At 37.7% G+C, this 20,523-nt stretch overlaps 1 protein-coding gene across 4 annotated transcripts in view; it reads left to right on the top strand.

The window, feature by feature from the left end:
- RABGAP1L (RAB GTPase activating protein 1 like) overlaps positions 1-20,523 on the top strand; it is a 689,292-nt gene that overhangs the window by 132,746 nt on the left and 536,023 nt on the right. For all 4 annotated transcript variants that reach the window (XM_058540018.1, XM_058540017.1, XM_058540020.1 and 1 more), the window contains one exon: positions 12,206-12,347. In XM_058540018.1, the coding sequence (XP_058396001.1) occupies positions 12,206-12,347 (142 nt within the window). The remainder of the gene's footprint in view (positions 1-12,205; positions 12,348-20,523) is intronic.

The following is a 20,523-nucleotide window of genomic DNA, read 5'->3' as shown; positions in this document are numbered from 1 at the left end:
CTCTCTAGTCTGTATTCTTTTTGGGCAGAGTCCTTTGTATCATCAGCCTAAAATGAATGAATCAATAAATGAATAACTCTGGTAGAAAGGTCAGGCTTTTATTTTTTTTTATTTTATTTTTTTGTGAGGAAGATCGGCCCTGAGCTAACATCTGCCAATCCTCTTCTTTTTGCTGAGGAAGACTGGCCCTGGGCTAACATCCATGCCCATCTTCCTCTACTTTATATGGGACGCCGCCACAGCACGGCTTGCCAAGTGGTGCGTTGGTGTGCGCCCGGGATCCGAACCGGCGAACCCCGGGCCACCGCAGTGGAGTGCGCGCACTTAACCACTTGCACCACCAGGCTGGCCCTGAAAGGTCAGGCTTTTGAAGAGTGACAAGGTACAGTGTGTCAGTCAGAGACAATAGCTGGGTAAATTCATAAAGCTCTGATGCAACATGATCAAGATCTGTGGGAAATTAGATATTAATGAAGCATCAATGGATATGGTGGGTAATTACTCTGAATAGGTAGGTCATTACCATGCTTAGGAATTTAGAGACTTTATCCTCAGGCTGGGAGGATTTTAAGCTGTGAATGACACTAAATTTATAATTGAGAAAGGTCACACTGACAGTGAAAATGATGTTGATACTGGAGGCAGTAAATATCAAGTAAGAAGGCTATTGTGGCCAAGATAAGAAGTGATGATGGCCTGAAGAAAGGAGGTGGTAGTGGGGGTAGCAGAAAACATGAATTTGAGAAGCATTAGGGAAGTAAAGATCAACAAGATTTGGTGTTTGATTTGATGTGAGGTTGAGGGAAAACGAGGCTAGGATTAGTTCCAGGTGGTGGGTTTTTTTTTTTTTTTTTGCTGAGGAAGATTTGCCCTGAGCTAACATCTGTGCCAGTCTTCCTCTATTTTGTTAGTGGGTTGCTGCCACAGCATGGCCACCAATGGTTGGTGTAGGTCCGCTCCTAGGAACCGAACCCAGGCCACTGAAGTCGAGTGTGCCGAACTTAACCACTAGGCCACTGGACTGGCCCCTCCTGGTGATTTTTGATCCTCTTGACTGAGAAAAGTTTTGAGGCTCATGAGGAAAGCTAGTGGGCTTTCAGATATGCTGGATTTAATGTTTCTGTGAGACTCCCAGATTTAGTAGGCACTTGGATATTTGTATCCTAAGCTTGGGAAATAAAAATTTTAAAAGTGGTTAATGCTTGAGAATTGTGAATAGGAGTAGATGAAATCACCCATAGCTCAAGTGTTGAATGAGGAGTGAAGAGGGCTACGGATATAGCCTTGGGAAATACAGACATTTAAAAGATCGGTAGAAGAAGAGGATCGAGCCAAGTGAATGTAGAAGAGTAAGCACAGATCTAGGGGTAAAATCACAAGAGCGTGAGGTCAGGAGAGTCATGGAAGGAAACTGTTCCAGGAGGAAAGAATGTCTGCAGCATCACTTACTGCAGGGAGGTTGACGAGAGGTTTGATTGGTAAATGAGAGAGTGATTTTAGACTCTAAGACTTGGGCAATTTCAGGAGTATTGGGGCAGAAGTCAGACTGCAGTTGATTGAGGCCCCCCTCCCCTGTGCAACTGGGGACAAAAAAGATGCTGGGTACAAATTCAAAGTATTAGGATACATTTTACTTATATATAAAATTAGACTGTTGAGAAAATTCAGTCTCTCTCTCTGTTTTTCCTGGGTTTGGAAGCCAAACCCTTCTGCTAGTGATACTACTGAATGAGCACTCTATCCAAGTCTGGAGTCAAGTGCTGAAAACCTTTTGTTGCCAACATTTAGAGGAATGGCATAGCAGATATTTTAAAAATGAACTAATTTCTTTCTGCTGAAATGGTATAGTTAAGAAATTATGTGCAAACTTACAACTAGTAGACAAAAATGTTCTGGAGATCCAATGCGTAGCATAATGATTATAGTTAGCGATACTACATTATAAACTTAAAAGTTGCTAAGAGAATAGATCATAAAAGTTCTCATCACAAAACAGAAATGAGAATTATGTGATGTGATAGAGGTGTTAGCTAATGCTACAGTGGTCATCGTATTGTAATATATAAATGTATCAAATCAACACGTTTTACACCTTACATAATATTATATGTCAATTATATCTCAATAAAAAAAGAAATTATGCATCACTTGATATTATCTTTTTTTTTTTTTAATTTATGGAAGGACTTCCAAAACAGCTGAAAAGAAAATTAGAATTTTGGAAAATTCTGTTGCTTCAAATTTTATGTGCTTATCATGTCAATTCAAAGTGATTTTTTAAATGATAGTTTTAAAGTACCCCAAAATAAAATTCATGTGGGGATGAAGGTAAAGTTGGAGATACTCATAACTTTAAACTGTAGTGACATCAGCTATTGCTACTCTAATAAATAGCTTAAGAAATAATTTAATTGAATTATTATGTCTTTCTTTCCTATTACTGAAAATAAGTGCTGCTGCACATCCAGTCGTCCATAAGGTATTTACTGGTAGGATTCTTTGATAGGGAACTGGTTGGAATACAATCTTTGTAGTAGTGTTTTTGTTTTGTTTTGCTTTGTTTTATAATTTTTAAAATCATAGAATAATTTTATATCCTGCTGGTGGTATTTAGCCTAAAGAACTATAAGACACTGAGAACATATAAGTGCTACCACTTCAAATTTGCTCTGTATTGTACTATTGAGGGTGTCTTATCATGAAACTACATCAGAGGAAATAAAACTGAATAAAGCGGTATTTCCTTCTGGGTACTGAAATGAGCATAGGTGGTTTATGATAGCCCTTCATCGAAAACTTGGAGTTATTAGTTGAGTGAAAAGGATTGATTGTGAAATATTAGCATTTAAAAATTTGAAATTGAAGGCCAGAAAGGAGAGAATCTTTACATACATATGCTCTTTTGCAATGTATTTAACAGTAATATGTCGGGCCAGCCCCGGTGGCCTAGTGATTAAGTCCTGCGCGCTCCCCTTTAGCAGCCCGGGTTTGGTGTCTGTCAGTGGCTGTTCTGTGGTGGCAGCTGACATACAAAAGGAGGAAGATTGGTGACATGTTAGCTCAGGGTGAATCTTCCTCAGCAAAAATAAATAAATAAATAAATAAATAAATAAATAAACAAAAAAGTGGAAGACCCAATGCAAACAATATTTAAAAAAACAAAAAGTTATTTGTTAAGCAAAGCAAGGTGTCAAGCACAGTGATTTGGGTTCCTTTTAAGTATTAGCATTCCTCTCCCTTGTCTTTCAGGTGGCCTATGACTGAGGAATAGCTCTGTTATCTAAAGACTTGTATTCTTTTAGTGTGTTGAAAATTTAACATATAAAAATACGAGGCTTGGGGCTGGCCTGGTGGTGTAGTGGTTAAGTCGCACGTTCTGATTTGGTGGGCCAGGGTTCACGGGTTCGGATCCTAGGGGCAGACCTATGCACTACTTATCAAGCCATGCTATGGCAGGTGTCCCACATAAAATAGAGGAAGATGGGCACAGATGTTAGCTCAGGGTCAATCTTCCTCAGCAAAAAGAGGAGGATTGGCAACAGATGTCAGCTGAGGGCTAATCTTCCTCACACACACACACAAATAATAAAAATAAAAGGCTTATTACATCCTGGAGGGTAATGTGACAGAGAGAGCTGCTTGAGTATGATGGGGAAAGTAGCAACATAATTGATATTTGTAATGAAATTTTGCTTATTTCATAGATCTACTTTGTTTAGGTCCAGATAATATTCTTGCATTTAAGACTATGATGTTACTCTTAACACACTACTTGTTCAACATTTTGAAATGAAATGATTTCCTGTGAACAGAGGTAACTGCTTTTGTTCACAGTAATGGTGTGCAACATTCTTAGCTGTGTTGTTCCTCATAAAAATGTTTTCTACTTTGTGCTGATGCAAAATGTAGTAAAAATTGATAACAGCAAAGTTATTTTAGGCATAAAAGAGTGGAAGCATATGCAGAGAGGAGCTTGGAAAATGCAGCACTTACTTCAGTGAACTCAATGATCTTTTATTTCATAATTAGGCATCTATGAGGATGGAGAGTTTCAGGAAAAGTAGGAGTAGGTTTAGATGATTAGGTGAAGTTATTGTAAAGCAGAGTTCAATTCTCAAGGGGTCAGTGGGGTCAGCGGCAGTGAAAATATGTAGCGGGTGGTTCTTGAATTCTTGCTTATTTTGGGGATGTGTGATAAACTACGAAGAACAATTTGAGGCAATTTTTTAAGGAAAGAAATGTTATGAAGAAAGAAATGCTTATATAATATTCATTTTAAAGATAACCTTAAGAAATGTTATTTATGTTAGATTAGTTTAGGAAATCTAGACATTTTGAGGCCAGCACAGCATATTTTAATGCAGATTGACATTTCTTGAGATACAAAACATATATTGTAGAATTAATAAGGTTTAAATACTTTAAATAATTTCTATTAGCATATCTGATTACCAAAACAGATTTTCTGAAAAAATATGTTGCTGCTTATGATGATGATTTGTTTTTTGTTTTTCTTTTTGAGGAAGATTAGCCCTGAGCTAACATCTGTTGCCAATCCTCTACTTTTTTGCTGAGGAAGATTGGCCCTGGGCTAATATCCATACGCATCTTATGATGAAGATTTTTAAATGCTAATAATAATAAAAAATTAAGTTGTGTTTACTTATTGGAGCATCGGGCCTGAAAAGACATATCAAATTTTACATTTGATTGAAAAGGAATCACCTTCTCCTGTATAGATATGTAGTGTGTATCATATACTTTGGATTTAGTACCTGAAATATGTGTTTTGAGTTTGTGTATGAAATAAATATGTCAGATGAGGCTTGTTCTCTATAGATAATAAAAAATAAATCCTATTAGGAGCCCTCTTATCTCTGTAAGCCTTGGTTTCCTTATTATAAAATAAGAATGTGGATTAATAGTATTACTGAAGTTTTTTTCATCTCTAAAATTCCATGACATTTGAATTAGCTACATAAAAGATTTTTAGCACAAATAATTCCATGCCTATTATAGTCAAGTTAATTCAAAGTTAATTTACAGTGTCTGTGGTACCTGCCACAGTGAGGATAAGATATTGACAATATAACCCTTATCCCCAAATGATCTCTGTGTCATCTCCTATTAATAAGGAAATATATAAAAATCACCATTTTACAAGGAAGGATATGATAAATACCAAATGAAAATAATATACAGAATGCTGTGAGATTTAGAAAAGGGAAGGACCACAGAAGTAGAATGACACAAAGTAGTGGTTAAAAGAAGTCCCTTTGAGGAAATATGTGAGTCATTTTCTGTGAGCACAGCAGAAATTGAGAGCAGAATATATTTTAGCATATAAGATGTCTGTATTATCACTTTGTAGACTATAACGTGACACAAAAAGGTAAGCCAAAATATTAATGATTTGATTCTGATGCTAGGCCTGAGGCTAGTTCCTCATTCTGCCATTTGGTAGTGTGTCTGTGAGCTTAAGCTTCCTCATGTGTCAAATGGAGGTAAAAATAATATCTACTGTGTAGAGTTGTTTGCTTATTTACTTATTAATTCATTCATTTAATGAACATTTATTAAGTGCCTACTCTGTGACCAATTACTGATGTAGACATTGGGGGTATAGTGGTAAACACTGCAGACGAGGTCTCTGCTTCATGGCACTTACCTTCTAATGTAAGGAGGATACATGGAGGAGGCAGGCAGGCCAACAAATGGCAAGATAGCAGATAGTAACAGAGTGCTCTGATGATTGGGTGGGTTTTGGGTAGTCAAGGAAGACCTCTCTGAGGAGTGACATTTAAATGGTCTGAGTGACAAGAAGGAACTTACCATGTGAAGATTGAGGGAATGACCTTTCTAGGGAACAGCTAACACCAAGTCCTAAGACATGAACGAGCTTGGGTTGTTGTCAGGATTGAATGCTTGCTATCCTTATTATTATTACCATTGTAACTATTTGTTCTGGAAGATTTCCAGAGTTGCACTAGAACAGGATGTGGAAACCACTTTTGCTTCTTAGTTATTCCAGAATGTTACTTACATATTGTACCACTGGTTAGACTATCTCATGCCCTGAAGTGTTATATCATCTAACAGCACAAAACAGTAACCAGAATTAACACTTATATAGCACTTAATATGTGTTGAGCACTGTTCTAAGTATTTTACCTGCCTTTTGGGTCTGCTAGGAATACAATTAGGATTCAGAAAAGAGAGGAGTCTCAAGAAACAGGAGAGGAGGGGAAGTTACAATGAAAAGGGATGCAGAGTCATAATGCCAGAGAGACTCGAAGTGAGACTGTGGGTCAGGTGTTAAGATGGAAGAAAAGCTTCTCTCTTGACAAATCTGTTCTCCAAAGGCCGTCTTCCTGTCTTGTGCTTTTATTCAGAGGATAGTTTGGAAGGAGAAGGCTTGTCTGTAAGAAAAGGGTAGGCTCCAGGTCATGACAGGAGTTCATAACAGTGTTATCTGCTCTCAAGAGCCCCTATGGCTTGGCCTTGAATAGAGGAAAGTGAGCCACCTCTTCGGTTTTCTCTAGAAAGCATGAGCTGGGCTGGAGGTAGAAGTAGCTGCCCTTTCTTATACCTTAGTCCTAACACCGGCCTCCTTTAGGCTGGCTTTGGGCTCTATGCTAAAAGTAAGTTTAATGTTAGAATAATGTTTTCTTGCCCTCCTCCAAAATCTTTTTCTTTGCTTTTAGGTGCCTTAACATTCCTTTCATTTGGAGACAAAGCCTTTTATCAATTATTAGTGAAAAAGCATAAAAGGAAAATTTTCTTTTAAAGATGTATGCTGATTTAAACCTATTTAAATCAAAGTATAATCGGTCAGGGGCCGCCTGGTAGCGTAGCAGTTAAGTTCGTGCGCTCCGCTTTGGCGGCCCAGGGTTCGTGGGTTCAGATCCGGGATGCAGACCGACGCACTGCTTGTCAGGCCATGCTGTGGCAGCATCCCATATAAAGTAGAGGAAGATGGGCATGCATGTTAGCCCAGGGTCAATTTTCCTCAGCAAAAAAGAAGAGGATTGGCATCGGATGTTAGCTCAGGGCTAAGCTTCCTCTACCACACACACACACACACACACACACACACACACACACACACACACAAAGTATAATCGGTTAGTAAATAACCAAGGGTAACTATGTGAGGTGATGGATGTTAACTGAACTTATTGTGGTAATTATTATGCAATATATACAATATATCAAATCATTATGTTGTACACCTTAAACTTATACAATGTTATGTCAATTATATCTCAATAAAACTGGAAAAAAATAACCAAGAGTAACTGAATAACAGGAATAACTGTTCTAATTGCAGAAAGATGAAAATTAGCAAGGTTGGGGAGTACTTACAAGGTTGTGGGAAAGTAAAAGTCTGTGGGAGGCAAATGTTTTCCTAACTTCGCACTTCTGTTCGGGATTGGCTTTCTTTACCTTCAGTTGTGCAGAGGCAAATAGAAGCTGCTTGCAAACTTAGTTTTTCCATATGATTGTATATATCTGCAGTGTAGTGACAGTATCTGATTCTGTTATATGATTTATGACTTTTTAAACATAGACATTTTTGTTAGAAGCAAGAGGTCTTACAGGCAGTAGTTCTCAGTTTAGCTTTGTATCAGAATCACTTGTGGACCTTTAAAAAAGGAAACTTAGTGCAGATGAAATATTTTACCACTATTGTAACACTTTTCCGCAATAGCAGAGTTGTGTAGTTGTGACTGAGACCATATTGGCTTGCAAAGCTTAAAATATTTTCTATCTAGCTCTTTATAAAGTTTGTCAGTCCTTGACAAAGAAATATATTGTTTGTAGATAAGAACAGTTTTATTTCTTTCTTTCCAATCTGTGTGCCTTTTCTTGCTTTATTGCACTAGCTAGGACTTCTATACAAAGTTGAGTAGGAGTGGTGACAGTGTACCTCCTTGCTTTGTTTTCAATCTTGGGAGGAAAGCATTCAGTGTTTTTACCATTAAGCATGATGTTAGTTGTAGGTCTATTATAGATACACTTTATCAGGTTGACAAAACTCCCTTATATTCCTCATTTTCTGAAAATTCTTAACATGAGTGAGTGAATGCTGAATTTTCTCAAATGCCTTTTCTACATCAAATGATATGATCGTGTGGTCTTCTTTAGTCTGTGAATATGGTGGATTACACTGATTGATTTTTCCAGTGTTGAACCATCTTTGCATTCCCTGGATAAACCCCACTGGTCATGATATATTATTTTTTGTATATATTGCTGGATTTGATTTGCTAATATTTGATTGAGGATTTTTGTCTATATTTATAATGGATATTGGCCTGTGGTTTTCTTTTCTTGTAATACCTTCTCTAGTTGTGGTATGGGGGAAGTGGTGGCCCCATGCAATGAGTTGGGAATTAGTCTCTTTCTTTTCCTTGAAGATAGTTTATTAGCATTGGTGTTATTTCTTTTTAAATATTTAGTAGGATTTGTCATTGAAACCACATGGGCCTGGAGTTTTCATTTTCAGAAAGATTTTAACTACAGATGCAATTTGTTTAGTAGATATAGGATTTTTCAGGTTATCTGTTTCTTCCTGGATAAGTGTAGGTATTTTGTGGCTTTCAAGGCATTGGTCTATTTTATCTAAGTTGTCCAATTAATATGCAGAGGGCTGTTTGCAGTATTCTTTTATTATCCTTTTGTTGGAGTCATGGGGTCTGTAGTGATATTCACTCTTTTGTTCTTGGTATTGGTAATTTGTATCTTTTTTCTCTTTTGCTTTGTCAATTTAGCTAGAGGTTTATCAATTTATTGATATTTTCAAAGAACTACCTTTTGGTTTCATTGATTTTTAAATTTTTTCTTCCTCAATTTTTATTGCTTTGTGCTGTTATCTTTGTTTCCTTCCTTCTGCTTGCTTTGGGTTATTTTGCACTTCTTTTCCTAGTTTCTTAGGGTAGAAGGTTAGATTATTGATTTTTGGATGCTTCTTTTCAAGTATAAGCATTTATAACTCAATATCCCTATATACACTATTTAGATGTATACCATTAATTTTGATTTGTTCTGTTTTCATTTTTCTTCAGTTCAAAATATTTTCTAATTTGAGCATTCTTCTTTGAATTTGATCCATGGATTGTTTAGAACTGTGTTATTTTATTTCCAAATATTTAGGGATTATTTCAGATATATTTCTGTCCAGTTTAATTGTATTATGGTCAGTAAAGATATTTTTTATGATTTTGATTTTTAAAACTTTCTTCAAGTTTGTTTTATATGGTTTGTCTTGGTGAATGTGCCATGTGCATTTGAAGAGAATGTGTATTCTGCTGTTCTTGGGTGGAGTGGTGTATAAATATCAGATCTTGTTGTCGATGACGTTCTGTTCTTCTGTAACCTTATGGAATTTTTGTATACTTTTTCTTTTGATTGCTGTGAGAGGAATGTTGAAGTCTCCAATCATAAATGTGTATTTGTCCATCTCCTTTCAATTTTTACTTCATATATTTGAGACTCTCTTGTTAGGTGCACACACTTATAAGATTCTTATGTATTCTTGTTGCATTGGTCTTTCTAACATTGTACAATGTCTTTCTTTATCCCCAGTGATTTTTTTCTTGCTTGGTAGTCTACTTTGTCTTATATTAATATAGTCTCTTCAGCTTTCTCTTGAGTAGTGATTTCATGGTGTATCTTCTTCCCTCATTTTACTTATAACTTGCCTATGTCATTATATTTCTTCCTTCCTTCCTTCTTTCCTTCCTTCCTCCCTCCCTCCCTCCCTCAGCCCTGAGCTAACATCTGCCAATCCTCCTCTTTTTGCTGAGGAAGACTGGCCCTGGGCTAACATCCATGCCCATCTTCCTCCACTCCATATGGGACGCGGCCACAGCATGGCTTGACAAGCGGTGCGTCGGTGCGTGCCCGGGATCCGAACCGGCGAACCCCGGGCTGCCACAGCGGAGCACACACTTAACCGCTTGTGCCACCGGGCTGGCCCTATATCGTTATATTTAAAGTGGGTTTTTTTGTAGACAGAATGTAGTTGTGTCTTGTTTTTAATATAATCTGGCAATCTCTGCTTTTTAATTGGTATGTTTAGGCCATTTATTTTTAATATAATTATTAATGTGTTTGAATTTAGGTCTACCATTTTATTATTTATTTTCTGCTTTTCATTTCTTTGTTTCTCCTTTCCTGCCATCTTTTCGATTATTTGAACATTTAGTTAGTATTTCATTTTCACTATATTTCTTTCTTTCTTTTTTTTTGAGGAAGATTGGCCCTGAGTTGACATCTGTTGCCAATCTTCCTCCTGTTTTCCTCCCCAAAGCCCTGTAGGTAGTTGTGTGTCATAGTTGTACATCCTTCCAGTTGCTCTCTGTGGGATGCTGCCTCAGCGTGGCTTGATGAGCAGTGCGTAGGTCCGCACCCACGACCTGAATTGGCGAACCCTGGGCCGCTGAAGTGGACCGTGCAAACTTAACTGCTATGCCACCGGGCCGGCCCCTACTATGTTTCTTTATATGATTATTTTAGTGGTTGCTCTAGTGATTTAGGTCTCTGTTTCTCGAATGTGATCAAAATGCAATACAAATTTGGTTGGTTTAAACCTAACCACTTAACTTTTTAGGGCTGTCTTCTTTTATTCTCTATTTCTTTTTTTTTTTTTGGTGTGTGTGAGGAAGATTAGCCCTGAGCTAACATCTGTTGCCAATCCTTCTCTTTTTCCTGAGGAAGATTGTCCCTGGGCTGATATCCATGCCCATCTTCCTCTACTCTATATGTGGGATGCCTGCCACAGCACGGCTTGACAAGCAGTGCACAGGTCTACGCCTGAGATCTGAACCCGTAAACTCCGGGCTGCTGAAGCGGATGTGTGAACTTAACTACCATGCCACTGGGCTGACCCCCTTTTTTTCTCTATTTTTAATGCAGTGGACAATTTTAACTTTTATTATTTGCTAAGTGATTTGAAGATGCACCTGAAATTTGATATATGGTTCATAATTAATTCTTAAAAATAGTGAATAATTAAAAGTTATATTTTTATAATTTAAAATTACAAATTTTATTTATTATGTTTAATCTTTTTAACAGTTTGGGGGTGGTATTATTTTTATTCTATTGATATAGATACTGTGACACAGCAAAGTTAGTAATTTGTCTAAGACTGTACATCTTATTAGTAGTGAAATTTGAGTTCAGACCCAGGTCTATTTGAATCCAAAATTCATGTGTTTTACCGTTAGTCTAGTCATTCATTTCACTGATATTTGTTGAGTACGTGCTATATGTCAGGTACCGTATTATTTCTGATTGAAAATCAACATAGTCTTTGCCCTTATGGTGCTTACTGTCTGGTAGATGAGGCAGCCATTAAACAAATCAATATAATAACAAAAAAAAAATTTATTTTTATTTTTAAAAATAAGGGTGTAATTATATTGTGGTAAGTACAGTGAAGGGGAAGGACGGTATGATAAGAATCAAAAACATGGGGAACTTAGTTTAGATTTTTTGTAGAAGTGACATTAGAGGTAAGGATCAAAATTGATGGGAGTTAGCAAAGAGCAGGAGGAAAAGCTGTATTGGTGGAGAGAAAAGGGTGTCCTAAGGCCTTGAGTTGGAAAAGTATTCAAAGATTTCTGGAGCTGAAACAAGGCGAGAGTGGCTGGAATGAAGTAACAAACTTTGGGTATGAGATGAGGCTGGAGAGAGAGGCAGGGCTCAGTTTATCTAGGGATTTGTAGGCCATGCTAAGTTGGTTAATTGGCAGTTGTCTTAATTTCTTCCTTAAAAACCATTTAGAATGTAAACGATTTATAAGGTAAAAACTATTTATGTCCATGCATTAGTTGACAGATGTAGCTGGTATCTCAGTGCAGAGTAGTCAGTCCTGAGAATCTAGCATCACTTGCTTATCTGTCTGCCCTAGAATCTGTGGTGTCTCAGGTATTTCTGATAAAAAGAAATTGAATTCTCTCAAAATGGTTAGTAGGTTTCATTTTATTGGCTAAGATAATCCTAGAAGAACCATACGTTTAGAATATCATGTGAAGAACAATGTGTTTTAAAAATTTTCTCAACTTCACACATGCTGTAGATCAAACATGATGTGCTGCTCTTCATTTCAGCTCTTTTTAATGAACCATTGAAATGCTATCTTTCACTGTTTCCTTTGGGTTTCTAATATTGAAACTCATGTTTATATCTTTCTCAGTCTGAGGGAAAAGGCCATACCAATGCTGGAGATGCAATATATGAGGTGGTGAGTCTACAGCGAGAGTCTGAGAAGGAAGAACCAGTCACTCCTACCAGTGGAGGGGGTCCTATGTCACCCCAGGAGGATGATGCAGAAGAGGGTAAGAAGTGAACTTAGTTCCCTCTCTTTCTTTGTTTTTTTTTGAGGAAGATCAGCCCTGAGCTAACATCCATGCCAATCCTCCTCTTTTTGCTGAGGAAGGCTGGCACTGGGCTAACATCTGTGCCCATCTTCCTCCACTTTATATGGGACGCTGCCACAGCATGGCCTAACAAGTGGTGCTTCGGTGCGCGCCTGGGATCTGAACCCAGGCCGCCAGCAGCGGAGCACCCGCACTTAACCGCTACGCCACGAGGCCGGCCCAGCTCTCTTTATACAGCTGCTTAACTTAAAATCCTCAAAGATGTGTGTGTGTGAGTGTTTCTGTGCATGTGCAGGGAGTCGGGGAGGAGTGGTGATTATTCCTACTCTCTGCTACTCTTAGACTAGATTCTGCTAGATGCAGGAAAGAATTTGGTTCATTTGGTTCCTTGATTGCATAGTCCCCAGTGTCACTTATGCAACTATTTAAATTTGACAGCCTCACTTTGCTGTTTTGCTTCCCGTTTTATTTCAAGTATTTTTGAAGTGTTTAATGAGAAGTTTCAGATTCTCTCAAGTGTTTGTAGAATTTCAGTGATATGTCATGTTCTACTTCTCATTTGACATTATTCAGTTCTGACTTGTATTTTGTTGTTGCCTCATCACTTACCACTCATTTTTTTGAAATAGCATGATATCTGCTCTGTTTACTACATGAATGTTGCTGAGAGATGCTAACCAACCTCATGAGAGTCACACGTCATTTGGCTCTGTGCTGAGTATTCTTTTTATAGAAACTAGAGCTAAATGACAGATCTTTGTTTGTTATAAGCCCTTATATTATCTACTTATAGGGTAGGGTTTATTAAAAGTAATTTTCTGAATTTATGTCATCTTTGAAAAAAAAATCGTAGAATTCTCTGTCTTTCTCTCCATGGAACCATTCCTTTCTTTGATTGCCATAAAAATAATAATTTTCAGCTAATATTTATTGAGTGCTTATTATATGCTAGACATTATTCTGTTTTTCATAAAACAACTTTATGAAGGTATAATTTGAATACAATAGAACTTACCTGTTTTAATTGTATAGTTCACTGAATTTTGACAGATGGATTCATCTGTATAATCTGACCACCAGAATCATGATATAAAATATTTCCATTAGCCCCCCAAAATTCCCTTGTGCCCCGTTACAGTCTATACTTTCTTCTTACCTGTGGTCCCTGGCAACTACTGATCTGTTTTCTGTCACCATGTTTTGCCTTTTCTACAATTTCATATAAAAGGAATCATATCGTGCAAAGTCTTTTGTATATAGAATCTTTCACATAGCATAATACTTTGAGATGTATGTATGTTGTATGAATATTTGGTCCCTTTTAGTTGTTGAGTAGTAGTTTATTGTAAAGATATGCCACAATTTGTTTATTTATCTAGTTATCAGTTAATGAACGTTTGAGTTGTTTCTAGCTGTTGGCTATTAGGAAAAAGCTACTGTGAATATTTGAGTATGTGTCTTTGGTGAATATATGCTTTTGTTTCTCTTGGGTAAATACCTAGGAGTGGACCAGCTGGGTCTTATGGTAAGTGTCTGTTTAACTTTATAAGAAACCACTAAGCTGTTTTTTAAAGTAGCTGTACTTGGGCCGGCCCCGTGGCTTAGCGGTTAAGTGCGCTCGCTTCGCTACTGGCGGCCCGGGTTCGGATCCCGGGTGCGCACCGATGCACCGCTTCTCCGGCCATGCTGAGGCCGTGTCCCACATACAGCAACTAGAAGGATGTGCAACTATGACATACAACTATCTACTGGGGCTTTGGGGAGAAAAAGGAGGAGGATTGGCGATGGATGTTAGCTCAGAGCCGGTCTTCCTCACACACACACACACACACACAATAAAGTAGCTGTACCATTTTTCATCCTTATCAGCAACATATGAGTCAGTTGTTCCATATCCTTATTAACATTTGGCATTGTCAGTTTTTAAAATTTTAGCCATTCTAGTGGGTGTATAGTGGTATCTTGTGATATTAATTTGAATTTCCCTAATGATTAATGACGTTGTGCATCTTTTCATATGATAGTTGCCGTTTATATATCTTCTTGGTCAAGAGTCTATTCAAATCTGTTGCCCATTTTTAAATTGAGTTATTTATCTTCTTACTGATTTTATATATTGATAAAGTCCTTTATCAGATACGTTTTGCAAGTATTTTATCCCACTCTGTAGTTTGCCTTTTCATTTTCTGAACAATGTCTTTTGAAGAGCAAAAGTTTAATTTTTATGAAGTTTAATTTGTCAGTTTTTTCCTTAATGATTTGTCTGTGATCCATTTAAATTTTTAGGTATGGTTGGAGGTAGAGGTCAGAGTTCTTTGGGCTTAAAAAAACAAAAATCGTTTACTATCTTTTATGGTTTCTGTGGTTCAGGAATTAGGGAGTGGCTTGTGTGGGAAGTTCTGGCTACGAGTTTCTTATGAAGAGTCAGATATGGTCTGGGGATGTAGTCATTTGAAGACTTCACTGGCTGGGGCTGAAAGCTTGGAGAATCTTGCAAGGGGCTAATTTACATAGTTGCCAAAGTCATGCTGGTGGTTGGCAAGAAATTTTGCTTCATCTCCACATAGGCCTTCCCATAGGGGCTGCTTGGGTGTCCTTATGGTATAATGGGTAGCTTCCCACAGCTAGCAATCCAAGAGACCAAGGTGGAAGCTGCAAGGCCTTTGATGTCTTAACCTTGGAGTCACACAATATCACTTCCACAGTATTCTATTGATCACAGAGTTCAGTGCTTACTTCCGTTGTGTGACTCCACTATATTCTATACAAGATTTTCAGGAACACTGTTGTGGTCATCTGCATCCTAGCTAACACAAAGAGGAAAAGACCAGAGATCGTATTGCAGAATCGCAGGAGAATTTTGGGCCAGACCTAGAAGCTGTCACATTTCTTTTTTGCTAAACAAGAACCACGGATGTGGTTGGGGAATGTAATTGAGCTATGCCCTTAGGAAGAAGAGTAAACAGGCATGACAAGCAAAAGTTATTTGATCATGAGATTTCAGGTAATGTCCTGCAAGAATGCCATTCCTTTTAGAATTGAAAAGTATATGGAGCTAGAATTGGGAGAGAACAAAAATAATAGAATGACAGGTGCTACTCAATAAGAATACATTATACAATTTAGTATCACATAATTATGTCTTTTATTCTAATTTAGTAAATAAAAGTTCCTCACTTCTATCCACTAACTTAAAAGAAAGATAACTAACGTGGATTAAGTATCTGCTTTGTGGCATATAATATATTAGATATCCAGTAGACGTAGTTTCATATTTTACTCACATTAGCCCTAAGAAATAACTGTTATCATCTTTATATTACATCTGAGGAACTAGACTAAAAAATTTTAAGGAAGTCATTCGAGGTCATAGGGCTAATAAGTATAATATACAGAATTCAAACCTATGTCAGTCTCACCCTAAAGCCCTGTGAATTTTAATGACACAAAATCAAAGTATTCGTCTTTAAACTGCTGAATTGATATAACTCCATTCCTAATTGCTTAAGAGGTAGTATTTTTAATATTCCCTTTACAGACAAGATATTCTAGATCTTACATGTTCTAGATCTATCTAAAATCACAGACTTTGGATAGAAGGATATAATACAATATAATATAAAAATATAACATGAGACCTTATCTTCCAAACAGCATTGTTTTATGTGAAAGCATTTTTGAAGAGTGATTTCATGCGTGCAGGTAAACTAGTGCATTCAAAAAGAACTTTACATGTAGAATATTTAAATTATGTCAGCCAGAAGCCACTCATACTTCTTTAAAGGACATCTTGTAGAAAAATCTATTGGAAACCAAAATACTCTCTTTGAAAAAAGTCTTTCAGACACACAAGCATGCTTTTAGTTTATTTCCCTTGCATTTTTCCTGCCATATTACTCAGTGTCATTCAAGGTTTGGAAAGGTGTTTTCTGATCCAGTGATAATTACTTTATGGGTGATGAGATTTGAAAGTTGTGCAGGTGTGCACTTTAATGGAAAAGACATTTACTTATGGAAAGCAACATTGTTAGAAAACTGATACATTTAGGAATAAATGGCAAACCAGATGATCCCAGTTGTGGCTCGTTATTAATCAGCAAAATATTCAGGATCATCCGCTGCCAGGATCTTAAAATCATGTAGGTAAGCGTTGGAAAGTCCATCGTTTTTTATTCCTGGCAGAGAGCTAAATTGAGCTCAAGCTTCATTTTTGACATTGTCAAAAATTTGACAGAGTTCTTTTGACACAGTTGTGTCAAAATGGCTACCTCAAAATGTAAGGCAGAAGAGATAGATTTGAGAATATTCTAGGAGGTGAAATCAGTGAAGCTTATAAATTAATTGGATATCATGGGCAGCAGAAGAGAAGGGAGGAGAAAGAATCAAAGGTTATATCTAGGTTTGTAGCTTAGGTGAATAGCTGATCTTGGTGCCAGCAAATGAGATAGGGAACACAAGAGGAGGAAGAGTGGGTTTGGGGGTGGGGGTAAGACTCATTTAGCTTTAGACATTGATGAGTTTGAACTCACTGTGGAACATTAAAGTGGAACTATTTTTCAGTTGTTAGAAATAGTCTTGGGCCGGCCCTGTGGCTTAGTGGTTAAGTGCGCACGCTCCGCTGCTGGCGGCCCGGGTTCGGATCCCGGGCGCGCACTGACACACTGCTTCTCCGGCCATGCTGAGGCCGGGTCCCACATACAGCAACTAGAAGGATGTGCAGCTATGACATACAACTATCTACTGGGGCTTTGGGGGAAAAAATAAATAAATAAATAAAAAATTATAAAAAAAAAAAAAAAAAGTCTTAAACTGTGAGAGAAGTTTTATAGCGGGAGAGTAAGATTTGAGAATTATCAGCATGAAGCAATGAGAATGGCTGAAATTTCCTTGGAGGAAAATGTGAGAGAGATGGGTTAAAAGTAGAGTTTAGGCAATCACTAACATTTAAGGAATAGATGTGGAAAGAGAAAGCCCAGCTAAAGGATCTGCAGAAAAATGATCAGAACAGTATGAGGAGAACTAAGGTAGTGTTCAGTAACAGGTTAAGGAGTGGAGATTTGCAAGGAAGGAGTGATGTGCAGTATTGTCAAATGGAAGAGGGAGGTCCAATATGATAAGGATCAAAAATTGTTAATTGGATTTGGTAAATTTGAGAGGTTACTGAACCCTTATGAGGGTGAGTTTAATAAAGTTGGGAAAGAAGCCTCAATGTGGTGGATTGAGGATTGACTAGAGGTGAGGAAGGGGAGAAGAGTGTTGTAACGATTCAAGAAAGTTGATAAGAAGAAGAAAGAGATTGGACTAAAAACACTGGGTTGTGTCTGGCCAAGAAAGGGTATTTTTAGGGTGTAACAGATCTGAGCTCTTCTGTAGTTGGGATGAGCTAAAAAGAGAGAGGAGTTACCCACCCAACACTTAACCATACAGGTCCCTGACATGCTTTTCCTTTGCAAATACTGTTTACTCTGCTTAAAGGGTTTTTCCACTTAAGTCCACCAGAGTAAGCTCTTCAACAAAAGCATGTAACAGTCAAAAGGAAATAGTAATTTTAGCATACTGGCAATTTCTATACTTAGAAATGTTTCAAAATATTTTCTATGACATTTTTTAGTATGCTGCTCAGGCAAATTGCATTTAAAATGTATTTAATGCAGAATGGCTGAGTGAGGAGCTTGGCAAATCCACTTATCAAAAAACTGATAAAGAGTTGATAAAATTGTCAAAAACCAGCCAGTTCAGGACTTGAGAAAGTGACCAAATTATACAAAAAATTGAGAAACATTTATTCAAGAAAAACTACTGAACCTTGGGTAAGAACAGCCTGTGGTGTTTCGGCCCCTGATGCTGTTCCCATTCTGCTCATTCTCACTACTGGCTTATTGTCATGGTAGTTTTATTAGGGTAGGGAAAGCTGTGAACACTAGTAGCTTTGCTTTTGCTGCTGGAGGGGGCTCACTTGATTTGGAGCGAATGTAGAAAAACCCAGTATTTCTGGAATGTTATTGGAAATAGTAGTGATGTTTGTGGCAAAAGAATGGGATGGCCAATGTTGCAGATAGCAAGAGGTTGTAATTCTGGTTGTGGAAAGCCATAGATTGGCCAGAATTTTAAAGAGGAAATTTAAGGAATGAGTGAGCCGTCAATGGATCCTACGTATCACTGGTGGTCTGGCAGGCTGTGAACGTATGCAAGCATGTGCACACACTCAGGAGAGAACAGAGAGGGCCCTAACTAGTCACACATCCATGCTGGACATTAGGCCTTACATGTGTATGATGGAGACGTGTTTCCAGAATTCTGTCTCCTAAATAGTTTTGCTTCTTTCTTTTTCTTTTCTATGGAGAGAATCTGTGTCCCAGGTGGAGTAAATGGCTGAAGGCTGATTGTCTCACAACCAAGCCTTTAGTCATCCTCTGTTGGCAAGTGGCAACTCCTAGGCTCCAAATCTTGGAATCCAGAATCTGACCTCTATCTAGCCCTATCATTTCTTGTACTGGATTACTGCAATACCTCCTACCTAGTCTCCTGCCTTCCACTCTTGTCCCTACCTCCGTGGTCTGTGTTTCACACACCAGCCATAGTCATCCTTTTGAAATTTGTCAGATCGCATTACTTCTCTTCTTAAAATCCTCTGTTGGTTTTGTTTCCGAGCCATAGGGACTGGTGACCTGCAAGTGGGTCCTTTTGCCTGGAGCGGCTGGCACCAAGCTGCTTCTACCAATAGAATGAGACCAAGTTTGGAATAGCAGAGCAGAATCTTTATTCATTGATCAATGAATGGAGGAGGCAGAGCTAATGTTCTAAAACACCTTCTCCCAGAATGGGAGGTGAGCAGGGGTCTTATGGGATGTGAAGGGGGAGGAGGTCTCTGCGTCATCTGTGGGGGGTGCATCTGGGGGGAGAAATGCTTTCCTGATGGGGGGAATTGGAGTATTCTTTTATTTAAGAATAAAATGGGGGTGGGGGCATGTGCAGATCTTCCGTTCTTGCACGTGGCACCTTTTGCACACGGCACCTCATTGCCATCTTGGACCTTTCTGGTTTGGACTGGTTCTGTGGTTTGGTCGTCTGGCAATGTTCTGCCTTGATTCGTATAAGCAGGCACAACTTAAAAACAAAGCGTTAGACGTGGAAAATGTTTTTAGGGACTTCTCTGAGTGACAGCTTCTCATTTCACTCAGCCACATTTCTTTTACCGTGGTTTACAAGGCCATACGTCATCTTGCTCTTTGATATTTACCTTTCTGACCTCATTTCCTGCCACTCTCTGCTTCACAAATTCCACGCTTGTCCTTTTGGTATTCTTCAAGCATATCAGGTGTACTCTTGCCTCTGGGCTATTGTACTTGCTGTTCCGTGTGGCTGGAACTCTTTTTTTCCTAGATTGCCACATGGTTCTTGCCCTCCTCTTTTTCCTTCTAATCTTTCCTCAAATGCCACCTTCTCATTGAGATCTCACCTCCTCAGTAAACAGTATGAATAATAATATATGAGTAAACAAATAATACATAAAAATAATGTATTTATAATAAATATAATAATAGATGAATAAATATTTTTCCTTTTATAATGCCTCAAAATGATTCAATAGTGAGAAAGACTAGAAAAACAGAGATAACATTTTTGGAATTGTGTTTGAAAATATGAAAAATGTATATAAAATTTTCAATTTCTCATTCCTATATATGGTCTGAATAAGAACATGTTGTCAGATTTCTGCTTTTCTCTAAAATTTCTTTTACTTCTGTTCTTAATTTTTCACTGTTTGAGATGTCACCTTGTCTTTTGAAAATCTATTAGCATCATCTATATTAAAAAAGCTACAAAAATCAGAGTAGGAAGTAATAGTTTCTTTTATAGATCTAGGGTTTCATACATTTTCAATACGCTTTATTATTAGTTCTGTAATTGACATTTCTGTCACCGCAACCATCAAAAGTTATAGCTGGAGGTGGCATAGAAATGTTTTCCTGCTGGAGGGAATTGGAGTATTCTTTTATTTAATTATTTTCAACAATTTGCCTGTCAAAAAAGCAAAAGTGGAAGTTCGAGTCAGTCTAAATTGTCTTACTTTAGCCTGTAATTTAACTAAAAAGGGATAAAGATTTAAAAGGACTAAAATTGCTCTTAATCT

Source organism: Diceros bicornis, chromosome 4 (genome assembly GCF_020826845.1).
Source record: "Diceros bicornis minor isolate mBicDic1 chromosome 4, mDicBic1.mat.cur, whole genome shotgun sequence".
Classification (NCBI taxonomy): Eukaryota; Metazoa; Chordata; class Mammalia; order Perissodactyla; family Rhinocerotidae; genus Diceros; species Diceros bicornis.
This window is presented reverse-complemented; position numbering and strand designations above follow the sequence as displayed.